The following is a 17,894-nucleotide window of genomic DNA, read 5'->3' as shown; positions in this document are numbered from 1 at the left end:
AAGTCGGAATTGAGTGATATAAAGTCGGAATTGAGTGATATAAAGTCGGAATTGAGTGATATAAAGTCGGAATTGAGTGATATAAAGTCGGAATTGAGTGATATAAAGTCGGAATTGAGTGATATAAAGTCGGAATTGAGTGAGTGATATAAAGTCGGAATTGAGTGAGTGATGTAAAGTCGGAATTGAGTGATGTAAAGTCGGAATTGAGTGAGTGATATAAAGTCGGAATTGAGTAAGTGATATAAAGTCGGAATTGAGTGAGTGATATAAAGTCGGAATTGAGTGAGTGATATAAAGTCGGAATTGAGTGAGTGATATAAAGTCAGAATTGAGTGATATAAAGTCGGAATTGAGTGATATAAAGTCGGAATTGAGTGAGTGATATAAAGTCGGAATTGAGTGATATAAAGTCGGAATTGAGTGATATAAAGTCGGAATTGAGTGATATAAAGTCGGAATTGAGTGAGTGATATAAAGTCGGAATTGAGTGATATAAAGTCGGAATTGAGTGATATAAAGTCGGAATTGAGTGATATAAAGTCGGAATTGAGTGAGTGATATAAAGTCGGAATTGAGTTAGTGATATAAAGTCGGAATTGAGTGATATAAAGTCGGAATTGAGTGAGTGATATAAAGTCAGAATTGAGTGATGTAAAGTCGGAATTGAGTGATATAAAGTCAGAATGGAGTGATATAAAGTCGGAATTGAGTGATATAAAGTCGGAATTGAGTGATATAAAGTCGGAATTGAGTGATATAAAGTCGGAATTGAGTGAGTGATATAAAGTCGGAATTGAGTGATATAAAGTCAGAATTGAGTGAGTGATATAAAGTCGGAATTGAGTGATATAAAGTCGGAATTGAGTGAGTGATATAAAGTCGGAATTGAGTGAGTGATGTAAAGTCGGAATTGAGTGATGTAAAGTCGGAATTGAGTGAGTGATATAAAGTCGGAATTGAGTGATATAAAGTCAGAATTGAGTGAGTGATATAAAGTCGGAATTGAGTGATGTAAAGTCAGAATTGAGTGATATAAAGTCGGAATTGAGTTAGTGATATAAAGTCGGAATTGAGTGAGTGATATAAAGTCGGAATTGAGTGAGTGATATAAAGTCGGAATTGAGTGAGTGATATAAAGTCGGAATTGAGTGATGTAAAGTCAGAATTGAGTGATATAAAGTCGGAATTGAGTGAGTGATATAAAGTCGGAATTGAGTGAGTGATATAAAGTCGGAATTGAGTGAGTGATATAAAGTCGGAATTGAGTGAGTGATATAAAGTCGGAATTGAGTGATATAAAGTCGGAATTGAGTGTTGTAAAGTCGGAATTGAGTGAGTGATGTAAAGTCGGAATTGAGTGAGTGATGTAAAGTCGGAATTGAGTGAGTGATATAAAGTCGGAATTGAGTGATATAAAGTCGGAATTAAGTGAGTGATATAAAGTCAGAATTGAGTGAGTGATATAAAGTCGGAATTGAGTGATGTAAAGTCGGAATTGAGTGATGTAAAGTCGGAATTGAGTGATGTAAAGTCGGAATTGAGTGAGTGATATAAAGTCAGAATTGAGTGAGTGATATAAAGTCGGAATTGAGTGATATAAAGTCGGAATTGAGTGATGTAAAGTCGGAATTGAGTGATATAAAGTCGGAATTGAGTGATGTAAAGTCAGAATTGAGTGAGTGATGTAAAGTCGGAATTGAGTGATGTAAAGTCGGAATTGAGTGAGTGATATAAAGTCGGAATTGAGTAAGTGATATAAAGTCGGAATTGAGTGAGTGATATAAAGTCGGAATTGAGTGAGTGATATAAAGTCGGAATTGAGTGAGTGATATAAAGTCAGAATTGAGTGATATAAAGTCGGAATTGAGTGATATAAAGTCGGAATTGAGTGAGTGATATAAAGTCGGAATTGAGTGATATAAAGTCGGAATTGAGTGATATAAAGTCGGAATTGAGTGATATAAAGTCGGAATTGAGTGAGTGATATAAAGTCGGAATTGAGTGATATAAAGTCGGAATTGAGTGATATAAAGTCGGAATTGAGTGATATAAAGTCGGAATTGAGTGAGTGATATAAAGTCGGAATTGAGTTAGTGATATAAAGTCGGAATTGAGTGATATAAAGTCGGAATTGAGTGAGTGATATAAAGTCAGAATTGAGTGATGTAAAGTCGGAATTGAGTGATATAAAGTCAGAATGGAGTGATATAAAGTCGGAATTGAGTGATATAAAGTCGGAATTGAGTGATATAAAGTCGGAATTGAGTGATATAAAGTCGGAATTGAGTGAGTGATATAAAGTCGGAATTGAGTGATATAAAGTCAGAATTGAGTGAGTGATATAAAGTCGGAATTGAGTGATATAAAGTCGGAATTGAGTGAGTGATATAAAGTCGGAATTGAGTGAGTGATGTAAAGTCGGAATTGAGTGATGTAAAGTCGGAATTGAGTGAGTGATATAAAGTCGGAATTGAGTGATATAAAGTCAGAATTGAGTGAGTGATATAAAGTCGGAATTGAGTGATGTAAAGTCAGAATTGAGTGATATAAAGTCGGAATTGAGTTAGTGATATAAAGTCGGAATTGAGTGAGTGATATAAAGTCGGAATTGAGTGAGTGATATAAAGTCGGAATTGAGTGAGTGATATAAAGTCGGAATTGAGTGATGTAAAGTCAGAATTGAGTGATATAAAGTCGGAATTGAGTGAGTGATATAAAGTCGGAATTGAGTGAGTGATATAAAGTCGGAATTGAGTGAGTGATATAAAGTCGGAATTGAGTGAGTGATATAAAGTCGGAATTGAGTGATATAAAGTCGGAATTGAGTGTTGTAAAGTCGGAATTGAGTGAGTGATGTAAAGTCGGAATTGAGTGAGTGATGTAAAGTCGGAATTGAGTGAGTGATATAAAGTCGGAATTGAGTGATATAAAGTCGGAATTAAGTGAGTGATATAAAGTCAGAATTGAGTGAGTGATATAAAGTCGGAATTGAGTGATGTAAAGTCGGAATTGAGTGATGTAAAGTCGGAATTGAGTGATGTAAAGTCGGAATTGAGTGAGTGATATAAAGTCAGAATTGAGTGAGTGATATAAAGTCGGAATTGAGTGATATAAAGTCGGAATTGAGTGATGTAAAGTCGGAATTGAGTGATATAAAGTCGGAATTGAGTGATGTAAAGTCGGAATTGAGTGAGTGATGTAAAGTCGGAATTGAGTGAGTGATATAAAGTCGGAATTGAGTGATATAAAGTCGGAATTGAGTGATGTAAAGTCGGAATTGAGTGATGTAAAGTCGGAAATTGAGTGATATAAAGTCAGAATTGAGTGATGTAAAGTCGGAATTGAGTGAGTGATATAAAGTCGGAATTGAGTGAGTGATATAAAGTCGGAATTGAGTGATATAAAGTCAGAATTGAGTGATGTAAAGTCGGAATTGAGTGAGTGATATAAAGTCGGAATTGAGTGATATAAAGTCGGAATTGAGTGAGTGATATAAAGTCGGAATTGAGTGAGTGATGTAAAGTCGGAATTGAGTGAGTGATGTAAAGTCGGAATTGAGTGAGTGATGTAAAGTCGGAATTGAGTGAGTGATATATAAAGTCGGAATTGAGTGAGTGATGTAAAGTCGGAATTGAGTGAGTGATGTAAAGTCGGAATTGAGTGAGTGATATAAAGTCGGAATTGAGTGATGTAAAGTCGGAATTGAGTGATGTAAAGTCGGAATTGAGTGATATAAAGTCAGAATTGAGTGATGTAAAGTCGGAATTGAGTGATGTAAAGTCGGAATTGAGTGATATAAAGTCAGAATTGCGAGATGTAAAGTCGGAATTGCGAGATGTAAAGTCGGAATTGCGAGATGTAAAGTCGGAATTGCGAGATGTAAAGTCGGAATTGCGAGATGTAAAGTCGGAATTGTTTAATATAAAGACAGAATTGAGTGATATGAAGTTGGAATTATCTTTTAAATTGTTTTGTTCCCTGGTGGACACAAGCTTCCATAAAAAAATTTGACCATAAGGGAAACAGAAAGTATTTGGCTGAACTATTCCTGCTGTCCTCGTCAACATCTGTATCGACTGCAGGGTTCGCGGTAAAATGCGGTTTTGGGGAAAGGCGAAGCATGGAGAGAAGAAGACGTCGCGAATTTGTGGCATTGATGCTCTGGATGGAGACTACGCTGAAGCCACGCTTCTGATGGAAGAGGGTGAGATGAGAAACTGTCATTAGTACACACTGCAAAAATGCTTGTCTTACTTAGTATCTTTGTCTTGTTTCTAGTCAAAATATCTAAAAATTCTTACATTAAGAAACATTTACTAGACAAGTAAAAATTGTCTTGTTTTGGGAAAAAATAACTCAAAATTAAGAGAGTTTTTGCTTAAAAGAGGAAAAATAATCTGCCAATGGGGTAAGAAAAATAATCTTGTTTTCTGTTTGAATTAAGATTATTTTTCTCACCCCATTGGCAGATTATTGTACTTATTTTAAGCAAAAACTCTCTTAATGTGGAGTTATTTTTTCCCCAAAACAAGACAATTATTTTTACTTGTTTAAATATTAAATACTTCTTGTTTTAAGAAACAAGACAAAAAACGAAGTAAGACAAGCATTTTTTGCAGTGCATATTGAGAAGGACTCTTCGGTCATTAAAGCATTGCTATTCTCATTCTCCAGGGGTGGAGCGCCTGTCCCCTCCTCAAAGCCCAGACCTTACATTACAGAGAGAGTTTAAGGAGAACAAAGAGCCGTCCCCTAAAGTCAAGCGGCGGCGCAGTGTGAAGATCAGTAATGTGACTTTAGAGCCAGTTCAGTGGCAGAACGATGCCCTGCAGATCCTCACATGTGCCAATGACTACAGGAGCATGAACGACTTCCTCATGAAGAAGGTGTGTGACTGCTCTCCGCTTGACTTTACTCACTGCAAAAAAATGCTTTTCTTACTTAGTATTTTTGTCTTGTTTCTAGTCCAAACATCTAAAAAATTCTTGCATTAAGAAACATTTACTAGACAAGTACAAATTATTGTCTTGTTTTGGGAAGAAATAACTCAAAATTAAGAGAGTTTTTGGTTAAAATAAGCAATATAATCTGCCAATGGGGTAAGAAAAATAATCTTAATTCAAACAGAAAACAAGATTATTTTTCTCACTCGATTGGCAGATTATTTTAACCAAAAACTCTCTTAATTTTGAGTTATTTCTTCCCAAAACAAGACAATAATTTGTATGTGCATACAAATGTGTATAGTAAATGTTTCTTAATGTAAGAATTTTTAGATATTTTTACCTTGAAACAAGACAAAATTACTTAGTAAGAAAAGCATTTTTTGCAGTGCTACAACTGCATTCAGTCGTCGAGCCATTGTAACCTTGTTTTAATCTCACAGATTACAGATTTAGACACAGAAGATGGTAAGAAAGACACAATGGTGGATGTCGTCTTCAAAAAGGCGCTGAAGGAGTTCCGCTTGAATATCTTCAACTCGTACTCCACAGCTTTAGCTGTAAGTATCGCAATAAAGCACTTGTTTTACCAGCCATGTCTCTATCCACCTATTTTGGGATATCGCATTATAAAAAAAGCTGGATGGAAATGCCAACATCCATAGAAAAAATGTATACGACGGAAACACATTTGCCAAATGAATCCCTCGATGCACAACAATAAAATCGGGCAGCTTGGCTGTGATTGGATAACTGGACTAACCAGCAGGCCAATCGCATCGCAGCAGCTCAAATGTTGGTTTGGTGGCTCTGAGTCAAAGTCTGTGATCAGAATGATTTGGTTTAATTCCCTTCAGAAGTGTCTCTCCCGATTGTGTTCCCACACACCAGCATCCCAACGCAAGAGAACATGACAGCATGTAGTGTGTGTGTGTGTGTGTGTGTGTGTGTGTGTGTGTGTGTGTGTGTGTGTGTTTCACGTGTGTTTCGCCTGACGCTCTGAGACGACGCTCATTTATGATGGAGGGGAAAAGAGACAAATGCAGCAACTTCCATTTTTATTACTGATATTTTGCACCAATTTCCCAGGAAGTGACTATTTTGTACTCTTGAACATGGGATGGAAATGGTGCTTTATTCACAAATATCTTTTCAAAATTCAAATTTATTCATATTGCCATCTATAATCATTATGTATTACTTTTGGTCATTGTGTCCAAGAGTGAACACCCTTAACATGGAAGAGATTGTTGTTTCTTCAGAGTCAGATGTATTGTTTTTGCTCTGTATGCAGATGGATGATGGGAAGAGCATTCGTTATAAGGATCTCTATGCCCTCTTTGAGCAAATCCTGGAGAAAAACATGCGTCAGGAGCAGAGGGACTGGAGTGAGTCACCGGTCAAAGTTTGGGTCAACACCTTCAAAGTCTTTCTGGACGAGTTCATGACCGAGCACAAACCTCTGGACAGCAGTGTGAGCAAGGTACTGTCATAACACTATACATGAACATTGATGTAAAGAAATATGCCTTAACATTTTAAAATGGCAGATATAGGATTAATGTGTCCAGTTCTTGATAACTTTATAACTTATAGTTTTGCCATTATCCAGAAGCAGTCCAGTGGCTTCTTCTCATACCACCATGTGTTTATTTGGCTATTTTTCTCCCACAGATTCCCAAACCAGACCGCAAGAAGAGAAGGAAAAAGGACGCTGATATAGTGAGTGAATCACAGTCTGAGGCCCTGATTAAACTGGTATTAAGATGCGTTTTGGTCGATCGGATCACAAGTCGACGACACTACAGGTGTAAACGGGTCTAGAACATTTTGAGCTTGTCCACTTTCAGCTACGTCCAGAGGTAGTGGAGAACACATACGTCCGGATTGCTTTGGTAGTGTAGACGCTCATGTGGTCGAATGTGTTCAAACAGCCACAAAAGACCGTCTTCTCTCCGTCTACTGACCTCATGCGGGAACATTATGGGAAGAGCGCGAGCCAGACGGGATTTAAACTTTGACGGCTGGAGACCCAAGTTTGGTTTGAAGATGAAAAACGTACCGAGCACAATGTCCTCTCACCATTCCCGATTTCTAACACACACTCACAGCGTTCGACTGGTCTTGCGGCTCTCTGTGTTTTTCCATCGTCTCCAGGCACGTTCATACCTATATTACAATAGTTTATTTTGTCAATTACCATATTTTCCAGACTACAAGTAAAATATGACTACAAGACTACAGACTACAAAAAAAATAGACTACAGCTGTGTCTCATTTCGTTAAATTTCGAAGGCTGCGTCCTCCGGAGGACACGTCCTGTGTAGGATGCAGTATACGGAGTGTCCTCAATCAGAATTAAACGAGACGTCCTTTGTAGGACACACAGGCAGGAAGTATCACGTCGCTATGCCAACACGTTCAGCCTCGTTGCGCTCTCACGCCAGTTTATATGAATGAAAATGATTTATAACTTAAAAATTACTGTGAAATGTTTCTTGTCTTGACAGCAATGTACTGTTCTAAACGTTTAAAAAGCACTAAAGCGTTGTAATCCTGTTAACCACAACTATCTGTTTGAGGTAATAGAGCTTAAAAATAAAAACAAGCTTGAACTTACATTTTAAACACCACACCTACGCTCGCATGTATATCTGGCAGTGGTGCAGTTTTTTCGTAGCCTGACAAGCCAGACCCACATCAAGATGTTTGGTCTGGAAACTCCCCATAGACAGGGCTCAATCCGAGGGGCGGATAAACGGTTGTCTTTCAAACTCCCTCTGCACGCGATAGGATAGCGCTACAACCAACCAGAGCAACGAAGGTGTAGCTGAGCTCGCTGACTGATTAAACATTCGCCGTATCCGGTCGGCTAAACTCCGAACACATCTTCCCTTTTTAAGAATGACTTCAGTGCCGCTCTTTGTTCTTTTCTCAGAGAAAAGCTTAACTCCAAGTCTTCCAGAGTCGCGGTCAAAGCTGATTCGGAAGACCGCCGCCGTTCGCCAGTTTCTGTGTTTACTAGAAGCACGCAAACGCAACTCGGCCGTCGTCATTATGGCCCCGCCCGCCGACTCTATACACGACGTGATTGGGCCGTCCAGATTGTGAGGAATACAGCTCAGATGGGTATTGAGAGTTCCTAGACGACACTTGCGGGCAAATTAAATTTGCTGCCGCTAGGGTGCGTCTAGATTTCTAGGCTAGTTTTTTCGTATAATATAAAAAAATGTATATGATGGTTGTTAACGGCGACGCAAAGAATTATGGGTTATCTCCAGCTGCGAAGGCTACACCTCATGCACACTAGAGGCTGACATTTTTCCGGGAATCCCACGGGTCACGGGATTCCCGTGGGATTCCTGCAGGATGGGAGTCATCTTTGCTATTAATCACGGAATTTGGACGGTACAGGATAAATCGTTAACGGGAGCAGACGGGAGCGGGAATCAACCAATAGCAAAGACGAAAATAAAATAAAAGTAAATGCAACATTTTGTAATTTCCTTTTAATACTCCTACAATGTAACGCAATTACAAAATAACTACATGACCCAGCCATCCCAGAAGCCATCAGTGCTTTTTGTCACGGCTTCCCGCCGGAATTCAAACAGCAATGCTCTAAGAACTATAACTAAAACTATAAATGTATTGTTTACTCAACAATAAATGAGTAAAATGCAGCTTTATGTGCTGTTTGGATTTATTAAACTATTGTAGACATGGTGTGAACTATGTACTGTTTTTCTTTTATTTGCTGTCTTCCATTTTCTGGAGAAAATCTAGAAACAGGGGCTCAGCAGCTAAAACAGGATGGAGAGCAGATTAAATCAAATTCTATGTATTAACTAAACACTAATTGAAGAAAAAAAAATATGGGAGCGGTACAGGAGCGGGAGTCAGTTTAAACAGGAGCGGGATGGGAGTGGGATTATTTTTTAAACTTTGGTCTGGGAGTGGGACGGGACAAGATTTCTTTCTATGGGAGTGGGACTGGACAGGAGTGAAAATCCACTCCCGTGTCATCCTCTAATGCACACTCTGAAATCCTGTGAAAGAAGGACGCATTCGGAGGTCGCATTTGGAGAGTCCTACTCACTTTTTTGAAATGAGACGGCCTTATGACGTATGCACCCTTCAAATGCGACCTCCGGAGGACGCAACCTTCTGAAATGAGACACAGTTTACAAGACTATCAAATTTAATTCATACTAACTGACAAGAATAAACATGTATCTACGTCTACAGCCGGTATGCTGCTCCTGTAGCCTACCCCTGAAAAAATTACCTGAAAACAGAACAGAAAACAGTAAAATATGCACACAATGATTCACACTGGCAGCGTTCGACTCGCGCAGCTGTCTCTCTCCCGGCAGAGCGCTCAATCTGTGGACTCGTTCCTCCAGCTCTGATCTTGCTTTCAGTCCGCGATTAGCTTTCTTTGTTTTCTTCATTACAGTTAAAGTAACCTTTGCTTTTCGCCAGTCCCTGACAAGTTTCTCACTCACTCCAACCTTTCTTTCTGCTGCTCGATTCCGCACTGGCATTATATTCCAGTATAATGCAGTCCAGTGCGACTTATATATGTTGTTGTTTTTTCTCTTCATGATGCATTTTTTGACTGATGCGACTTATCCTCCGGAGCGACTTAGTCTGGAAAATACGGTAGATTGAAAGATCTGAAATGTCTAGGGCTGCTCCGTCTAAAGATGTTTCTAGTTGACAAGTAGTCGTTCATTTAAGCCATTAGTCCACTAGTTACACGTTTAATACAAATACATAGAGTATTTGTTTTCCATTTAAATTGGTTTGGTTAAAAGTAGACTTTTTTTTAAAGCTTTCTATAGTTATATTTCTCATGTCTGTGAGGGGAGTTTCAGTTCATTTTAGTGACCTGCTTCAGTGCATAGAGACTGAGACGGCACAAAGCACATCCTGTTGGTTTACTTTATTTTACAAAAGCACAGTGAGTGTACTCAAAGTTTCGAATAATGTCTTATGACCATAAATGACAGAGTATTTTAAGTTTTGCTGTTATCAAAAATGCAAGTGATCGAGACTTGCCTACTACTTTAGCTTCCACACTCCGCACAAACACTTTGATATGTGTCTAATAATAGCACACATTTATCTAGGTTAACATTAGAGCGAGCGGCCAAATTACTTACATGTTTCAAATGATAAGCCATATTTGACGTCGATGGATGATGAACATTTCAATTTCCTGACATACTGTAGTTACCACACGTATCTGCTGTTTGATGGTCTGTAAGCTAGGTTTTCATTTTTTTTTTCTGTGACTAATAAAAGTTGGTCAAAATTTGTCTATTAGGAGGCATCCCAAGAAACATTCCATACATGTACCCGCAAGGGGTTGCAGATTAGTCGACTAGTCAACTTTAATGCTCTGTCATGACGCTTTAAGCTTGATGTCGACCAGTCGCTGGCCTATAGAGGGCGCAACAGGATAAGCAATTTCCTGACACGCACGCTCCATTTCCAACAATTAAAATAACAAATAAATGCATACTCCAAGAGCCATCCAGAAGATGTTTGATTACCATCTGGATGCTCAAAATTGATCGGGAGAATACACGCTATTAATCACCGTTCTAAACTAATGCATGGTGCATTGTAACGCATGCACACACACACACACGCCCATCACGCAGAGATCACACGCGCAGAGTAGCGCAGAGATGTATTGTCAACACTGTTCTGTGATTTATCAATAAAATAGCTTAACTGAAAAGTTCTAGCATATATTTCTTGATAACTAAAACTCACAGCTTCACTATTAGAAGAGAGACACTGGCAGGTAGAATTAATTCACACGCAATGGCCCTCTCACTACTAATGCATTCATATACTAAATGTAATATAAGCTTTATTGTGCCAATTTATCTGTGTCTGATTCAGAACAAGCAGAAATCTGTGAGAAATGTAACGACCAAATGACAAAAGAACTGATACAAAAGCGGTTATGTAGGAGCAATAACCATATGGGCAGCGCTGTCATATGCCACAGCTGTCCTGTGCACAAGAAGACCCGTGTTCACGTCGACTCAACTTTCATCACATAAATGTTGACTTTAAAACATCTAAAGTCATTCAACCCATAGACCCTCCCCTTAAAGAAATCAGGACGGATGTGGTTGAAAGTGGACAAAAGAGACGGATTAAAACACCAGGTGTAAACGGGAATGTCTCCCTCGTCTACGTGTGATCCGATCAACACATCTTAACGCCAGCTGTAAACAGGGCCAGAGTTTTTGTGTACTGATTTAGCAGTTCTGTTGTTCTTGTAAAGCATCTGACACTGAGTCTTTGTTTGTTTCAGGTGGAGGAACACAACGGCCACATATTCAAGTCCACTCAATACAGTATTCCCACCTACTGCGAGTACTGCTCCTCCCTCATCTGGATGATGGACAAGGCGTGTGTCTGCAAACGTGAGTTTCATGTCTGAGTCAAAGCGGGCCTGAACTCAATTTAACATAATCCGATTGATCACCAACAAACCCATGGCCTCTCGGCTCGAACAGAGAACAGGCTTTGTAAAGCAGGATGTTTTCCGCCATCTTACAATGAGAGAGGAATGCTGACTTGAATTGAGTTTATTTTAGGTGGCTGTGCTTTTTGAAAAAAAAAAAGAAATCCGTGCCGTATGTGGAAAATGAGAATGAATGAGATGTCTGTGTCTTGTGTAGTTTGCCGCTATGCCTGTCACAGAAAGTGCTGTCAGAAGATGACCACCAAATGCAGCAAGAAGGTAAGGATTTTTTTCTGATAAGTGCGTTCATGTGATCGGGACGGATGCGTCACTGACTTTCTTTCTTTCTCTGTGCAGTATGACCCTGAACTTTCCTCAAGGCAGTTTGGCGTGGAGTTGTCCCGTCTGACCAACGACGAGCGAACGGTGCCTTTGGTGGCGGAGAAACTCATCAATTACATTGAAATGCATGGCCTGTACACCGAAGGGATCTACAGGAAGTCTGGATCCACCAATAAGATTAAGGAGCTGAAGCAGGGTCTGGACACAGGTATGACACATGACAATGCAGTGATTTCTAGCCATGTTTAAGTCCAGCTCAAGTCATAAAGTACTGTGCAAAAGGTCGACCGACGGTGGATTTTACAGATGGCCGATAACCGATTAATCAACCAATAGTTTTAAACATGGATGCTAAATGAAAACAAACACATATAATAGTGCTGAACTTTATTAAAAACATTTAAAACGGCACTAAATCATGAAAATGTACTGTATTTTTTAAATATAAGAAAACATTTTATATACGAATTATACCTGGTTCATTCATGTTAGTTCATAGTGCATTAAAGGTGCAGTGTGTAGTATTTATGAGGATCTATTGGCAGACTGCAATATACTACGGTTTTATGGGGGGGTGTTGGTGAGAATAGTGGTGAGAATTTGCAACCTCACCACTAGATGCCGCTAAAATTTACACACTGCACCTTTAATTAGTGTTATGGAATAAAACTTAAAAATCAAAAAATGTATTGACGTCACTTTCCCGCCGGACTGAGTGGCAAAAGAGCTGTTGCACGACTCGATTGTGAAGTTTGACTCGATAGTGTTCCTTACAACTTACCAAAGATCCAGTGATCCATGGATATTGACGTGCTTTCTGACATTTATATGAGCCTGATTTCGACACCGGGAAATAATTCGAAATTCATTTTTATAAATAAATTATAGGTAGGTCTAAATCTGGGTGATCACTCATATCAATGTTATACATATCATATCGTCCAGCCCTAAAACTTGTATAGTTTTTGTCAGTGTTTATTAAAAAAAACATCCAGTTATGCAGAATATAAGATGGTAAATATTTAAGGCAGCGGCTATTTACACTTAGTGAAAATAACATATTTTCTTAGCAATGAAGACGTTAAAATGCGTGTTTTTTTCAACTTGTGTGGCCCAACCAGGCATTGTTAGGCTGAGCTAGTGCGAATAGCACGTGCCGACAAGACTATTTGCACTTGGTGTGAATAGACACTCTGAATATATAATTAATGAGTCGTCAATATAATATATAACAACACAATATATAAGGTATGAATTTACCCCAAAATTCACATTTCTCTGCCTGGAGTCCAGTTGTTTTCCATTTTCTAGGAATCCATTTGCTTCTCTTTTCTGTAGCGTTCGGCAGTCTGTAAAAATATACCTCAGATTTCTTGTCGAATCTTTTTGAACAGTCAATCTCACAGCGCTTTCATGTTTTCGATGTGTTTGGTGTGTTTTTCGCATTGAAAACCAATGCTGCCACTCAGTGGGTATAACCGCGTGACCCCGGCTGATGGTGACATCACGTACCCTCTGTTAGTAAATGTTGAAATTAACAATGAACAACAATACTTTGTTACAGATTTATTTATTTTTTTCTTTTTTAAGTGTTGCCATTTCATCTAAATCCAAAGAGTCATGCTTATAGATGGACATCTTTAAATATCTACACAAACGCCACAGCTTTGAAATTAGACACATTTGTATATTGCATGTACAGGTCCTTCTAAAAAAATTAGCATATTGTGATAAAGTTCATTATTTTCAATAATGTAATGATAAAAATTTAACTTTCAAATATTTTAGATTCATTGCACACCAACTGTAATATGTCTGGTCTTTTATTGTTTTAATACTGATGATTTTGGCATACAGCTCATGAAAACCCTAATATGCTATCTAAAAAAATAAGCTATTGGTGCCGATTAATCTGCAAAACCATTCAATCGACTCATAGACTCTATACTGTGCTATTAAACCTATGAGTTATATAATGAACTACGCTTAGGTAAAATTTCTTATGCAGTTTTACAGGGATAAACAGAAAAATAATGAGTTCCGTTCTGCTGTAGAGCAGCTCTAAAAAGACAATAGTGTCATTGTTGAGCTGAAGTCAGTTCACTGTTGATTCGCTTCTGTTCAAAAACTGTGTAGAGTTCATAAGTTCAGCTGTAAATCATCTCTACAGAAAACACTGAAGTCATCAGATCAGTTCAGCTCTCATCCAATAGTGTCAGTGCAGTCGAAACAGGGCTGCACTGGGGCTAAAATTCGGCCCTGGACAAACGCAGCCCATCCGGCCCATGAGTTCCCCTGTGATTTTTTTTTTTGCTGAGCCTTAAATTCGAGTACAATTAGGACAGGGACAAATAATGATGGATATTATTGAATTTACTGCAAATGCAGTTAACAAATGTAATATTGCACTTTTGTCACACAGAAATGCACTTGACTTGTCTGGCTATCACCAGACAGAGCTCAATTTAAGATTGAACATTAGTCTGGAGAGTCTGCTCTTTATTCTTTCTTTTTTTTTGTACAAGCTCTGTATTTTCTACTGCACAAGAGGCGTGATCAACGAGCATAGTTCAAATGACTCAATTGGATAGTCCTTCAGCCAATCAGACCACAAGAGGCATGATCAACGGGCAACGACCCATCGCTCCTTTATCTGTCATCGTGTTAAACCCACCAATAGCGATCCAGGTGGATAAGCCAGTCTGTGATTGGTTCCCGCAAAAGTGTAACAGAAGCAGGATAAAAGTATGTACAGGTTTCCAGACTGAAGGGCGAAATCAAATCGCCTGTAGATCAGTCTGGGTTTACCCAGTCTAGCACTTGACAGTAAAGCACTGATTTTGAGCTGGGATGCATTAAATTCAATTTACTGCTTTTAAATCCTGTCATCATTTACACACCCTCAAGTTGATCCAAACCTGTTGGACTCGCTCTCTTCCGTGAAACACAAAAGAAGATATTTTAAAAGAATGTTGGCAACCAAAACCATTTTTGTTAGGCAACCATTGAATATTGTATGGACAAAAAAACAGACTCAAATGATTTTCTTTCATGCTACACAGAAAGAAAGTCATTCAGGTTTGGAACGACTTAAGAGTGAGAAAACAATCACTTTTTTTGGGGTTGAACTACCTCTTTAAAAACAATCATATTTTAGAGTTAACACCTGATTTATGTAAGACACGATATCTATCTTTGGTGAGGCTCTCATTGAAATAACATTAATTAAATTTGAACTATTAAAAAGTTCATAAAACATTTAAAGAGAAAAATTATCCTTTAAATTGAATGTATAGTTTTTAACTGTAAGATCATGCAGTCACAGGTAAAGCCATGCCCCTCATTGGTATAAGGTTTCTAACATGTATGCCTAGAAAATACGATAACAGCCTCTATAAAAGTGATTTATATTGCGCAATATTTAATGTTTAACTTTTTAATAAAGCAGTTCTGTCAAAACACCATATTTCTAAGTAGCTGCAGGTAAATTATAAAGGTGTGGTGGAGCTAGATTGACAAGTTTGCAGTGTTGGGGTAACTCATCACAAGTAACTCAGGTTACATGATCAGATTACTTTTTCAAGTAACTAGTAAAGTAATACATTACTTTTAAAATTTACAACAAAATATGAGTTACTTTTTCAAATAAGTAACGCAAGTTACTTTGTTTTCCCATTTATTGACTGACCCAATATTGAGATAAATCGTAAGTGTGGAGTCGTTGTGTATAAACATGATGGTGATTGTAGTTTAAGCGTGCATTTACTAATCTCATTTGCATAAAAAAAAACTTTTAAGTACTCCTCAAAATTAATAAAATCTGTGAAATGCAAAATCAGAATACTAGGCAAACCTCCAACAATTAAATATTTTAAATAAATCAAATATTTGTATGCATTCAATCTCACTTGTCTTGCTTTTGACCTTTAATGATTCAGTTACAGTTACCATACGCAAATAATACTTTAGATTGTTTTTTTTTTTTTACTTTTTTGTTATATAAAAAAACAAGCCCAGTCCAGGTGAAAAAACGTAGCGCAAAAGTAATGCAATGCATTACTTTTCGTAAAAAGTAACTAGGTAACGCAATAAGTTACTTTTTAAGGGAGTAACGCAATATTGCATACCTGTCAAGTATCCCAATTTGGCCGGGAAAGTCCCATATTTTACACTTCTTTCCCGCCATCCTCCCATATTCGTATTTTTCCATAAATCTCCCGTATTTTAACCTGCGTTATTAACAAAATAATAATACCGGAGTAAAAAAACAAAAAAAAAACATTTCCAATCTGAGCTCTGTAACTAGCCTCGCGATAACTGCCATCTGCAGTAGCCTTCAGGTGGCCGTTGTCGCGAGGTTATAGTGTGTGAGGTCAGATGACGACGAGTGACAACGCGGGAAAAAAACAGAACAGAGACGGATGATGGACGTAACTAACGATAGAGACGGAAGGCACTCTTGCCAATAAACCCAAACCCTCGTGTAAATACCGAGATCATTGGGACAGCGATTTAATTTTTTGAAGAGGAGCAGGTGGGGGACAGTCACGCGTTTTGTAAGTTTTGTAACTGCGCCTTCATTATGTGCGACAGCGGAAGATCTTTTAAAGTGACAGTATTCACTTATAATGACAATGTAAAGAACAAAACTAATTGCTCACTAAATATGCTCTGCTCTTGAGTAAATAACTTCAGTATCTTTAATAAGGTTTAATCTATATATAATTCATAACTTATGCAGTCCAAACTGATAACAATTTATGTATATTTCCCACTTCTTAAGTTGTCATACAGGTAGGAAGAGGTACAAATAAAATGTATTATTATTATTAGTATGGGTTTATGTGAGGATTTACATAAACCAATACTAACCCATAAACCCATACCCCCCCCCCCCCCCCCTCCCAGATTTTTGATACCCAAAAGATGATATGATATTGTAATGCATTACTTACAACTTTCCCCAACACTGGTTGTGTGTATTGCCGGTTTCCAGTTTACCTCGTCATGGTCGCGGTCCCAAAGCACACGACTGTATAAAACACAAATCAGAGTCAAAGTGCCGTTCATCACTTTATAGAGCAGCAGAATAGCAGCACACGTTCGTCAGAAAAAAAGAAAAAAAAAGCCTAATATGGAGGAGGGGAATCCTCACCAGTCTTGCCCTGAGTCAAATCATTACAGAATATTTAGTTAGTAATAATAATGCTGAATTTTAATATTACTAACTCTCTATCGTATCTGTATCTACAGTGTAATATCTCTTATTTTCTTCCCTCAGATGTAAACGGCATGAATCTGGACGACTACAATATAAATGTCATTGGCAGTGTTTTCAAGCAGTGGTTACGCGACTTGCCTAATCCTCTGATGACCTTTGAACTCTATGAGGAGTTCCTGCGGGCCATGGGTGAGCAGATTATTGCTTTAGCATTCACATTCATATAGCGAATACAGATTTAGTGTCCGGTTTGCTTCTCCTTGTTCTTTTGTTTTGGGACACATTAAAGTCAGTACTAGTGGACAATGCAGCACATGATCATTTATTTTAATTTATTAATTATTTAAATTTTTGTTTTGTTTTGGCACATTCAATTCGATTCTAGTGGACAATGCAGCACATGATCATTTATTTTAATTTATTAATTATTTAAATTTTTGTTTTGTTTTGGCACATTCAATTCGATTCTAGTGGACAATGTAGCATATGATCATTTATTTTGATATGGACACATCAAAATAATTTACCACATTGTCCACTAGTACTGATTTTAATGTGTGCCAAAACAAACAATAAATAAATAAACCATTAGTACTGATTTATTCGATTTTGTTTTGCTTTTATTTGTTGTTTTGTTTCTGCATAGATTAAAATCATCCCCGGGTCACTTAGCCATTTCACTTTTCGTAGTATAAAAATGTGAGATTTTATCGATGATGCTGTCAAATTATAACAAAATCAAAAATCCCTAAAGTTGTGTTTACATAGTTTCTCAATTAACTACCTTTAGGTTTTGGACTCAAGGTGGTTTTGAAATAGATGATAAATCAATAAACCAATAAATAATAAAATAATATCGAACGCTTCACAATTTTAAATGTATAGATTTGTG

At 37.8% G+C, this 17,894-nt stretch overlaps 1 protein-coding gene across 8 annotated transcripts in view; it reads left to right on the top strand.

Annotated features, from left to right (window-relative positions):
- The window catches only part of myo9aa (myosin IXAa), a 244,333-nt gene that overhangs the window by 207,407 nt on the left and 19,032 nt on the right, over positions 1-17,894 (top strand). For all 8 annotated transcript variants that reach the window (XM_067455438.1, XM_067455027.1, XM_067455363.1 and 5 more), the window contains 9 exons: positions 4,086-4,207; positions 4,678-4,889; positions 5,390-5,506; positions 6,241-6,429; positions 6,621-6,668; positions 11,287-11,398; positions 11,657-11,718; positions 11,797-11,989; positions 17,063-17,191. In XM_067455438.1, coding sequence (XP_067311539.1) covers positions 4,086-4,207; positions 4,678-4,889; positions 5,390-5,506; positions 6,241-6,429; positions 6,621-6,668; positions 11,287-11,398; positions 11,657-11,718; positions 11,797-11,989; positions 17,063-17,191 — 1,184 coding nt within the window. The remainder of the gene's footprint in view (positions 1-4,085; positions 4,208-4,677; positions 4,890-5,389; positions 5,507-6,240; positions 6,430-6,620; positions 6,669-11,286; positions 11,399-11,656; positions 11,719-11,796; positions 11,990-17,062; positions 17,192-17,894) is intronic.

The sequence above is a fragment of the Pseudorasbora parva genome, chromosome 1 (assembly GCF_024679245.1).
Source record: "Pseudorasbora parva isolate DD20220531a chromosome 1, ASM2467924v1, whole genome shotgun sequence".
In the NCBI taxonomy this organism is placed as follows: domain Eukaryota; kingdom Metazoa; phylum Chordata; class Actinopteri; order Cypriniformes; family Gobionidae; genus Pseudorasbora; species Pseudorasbora parva.
This window is presented reverse-complemented; position numbering and strand designations above follow the sequence as displayed.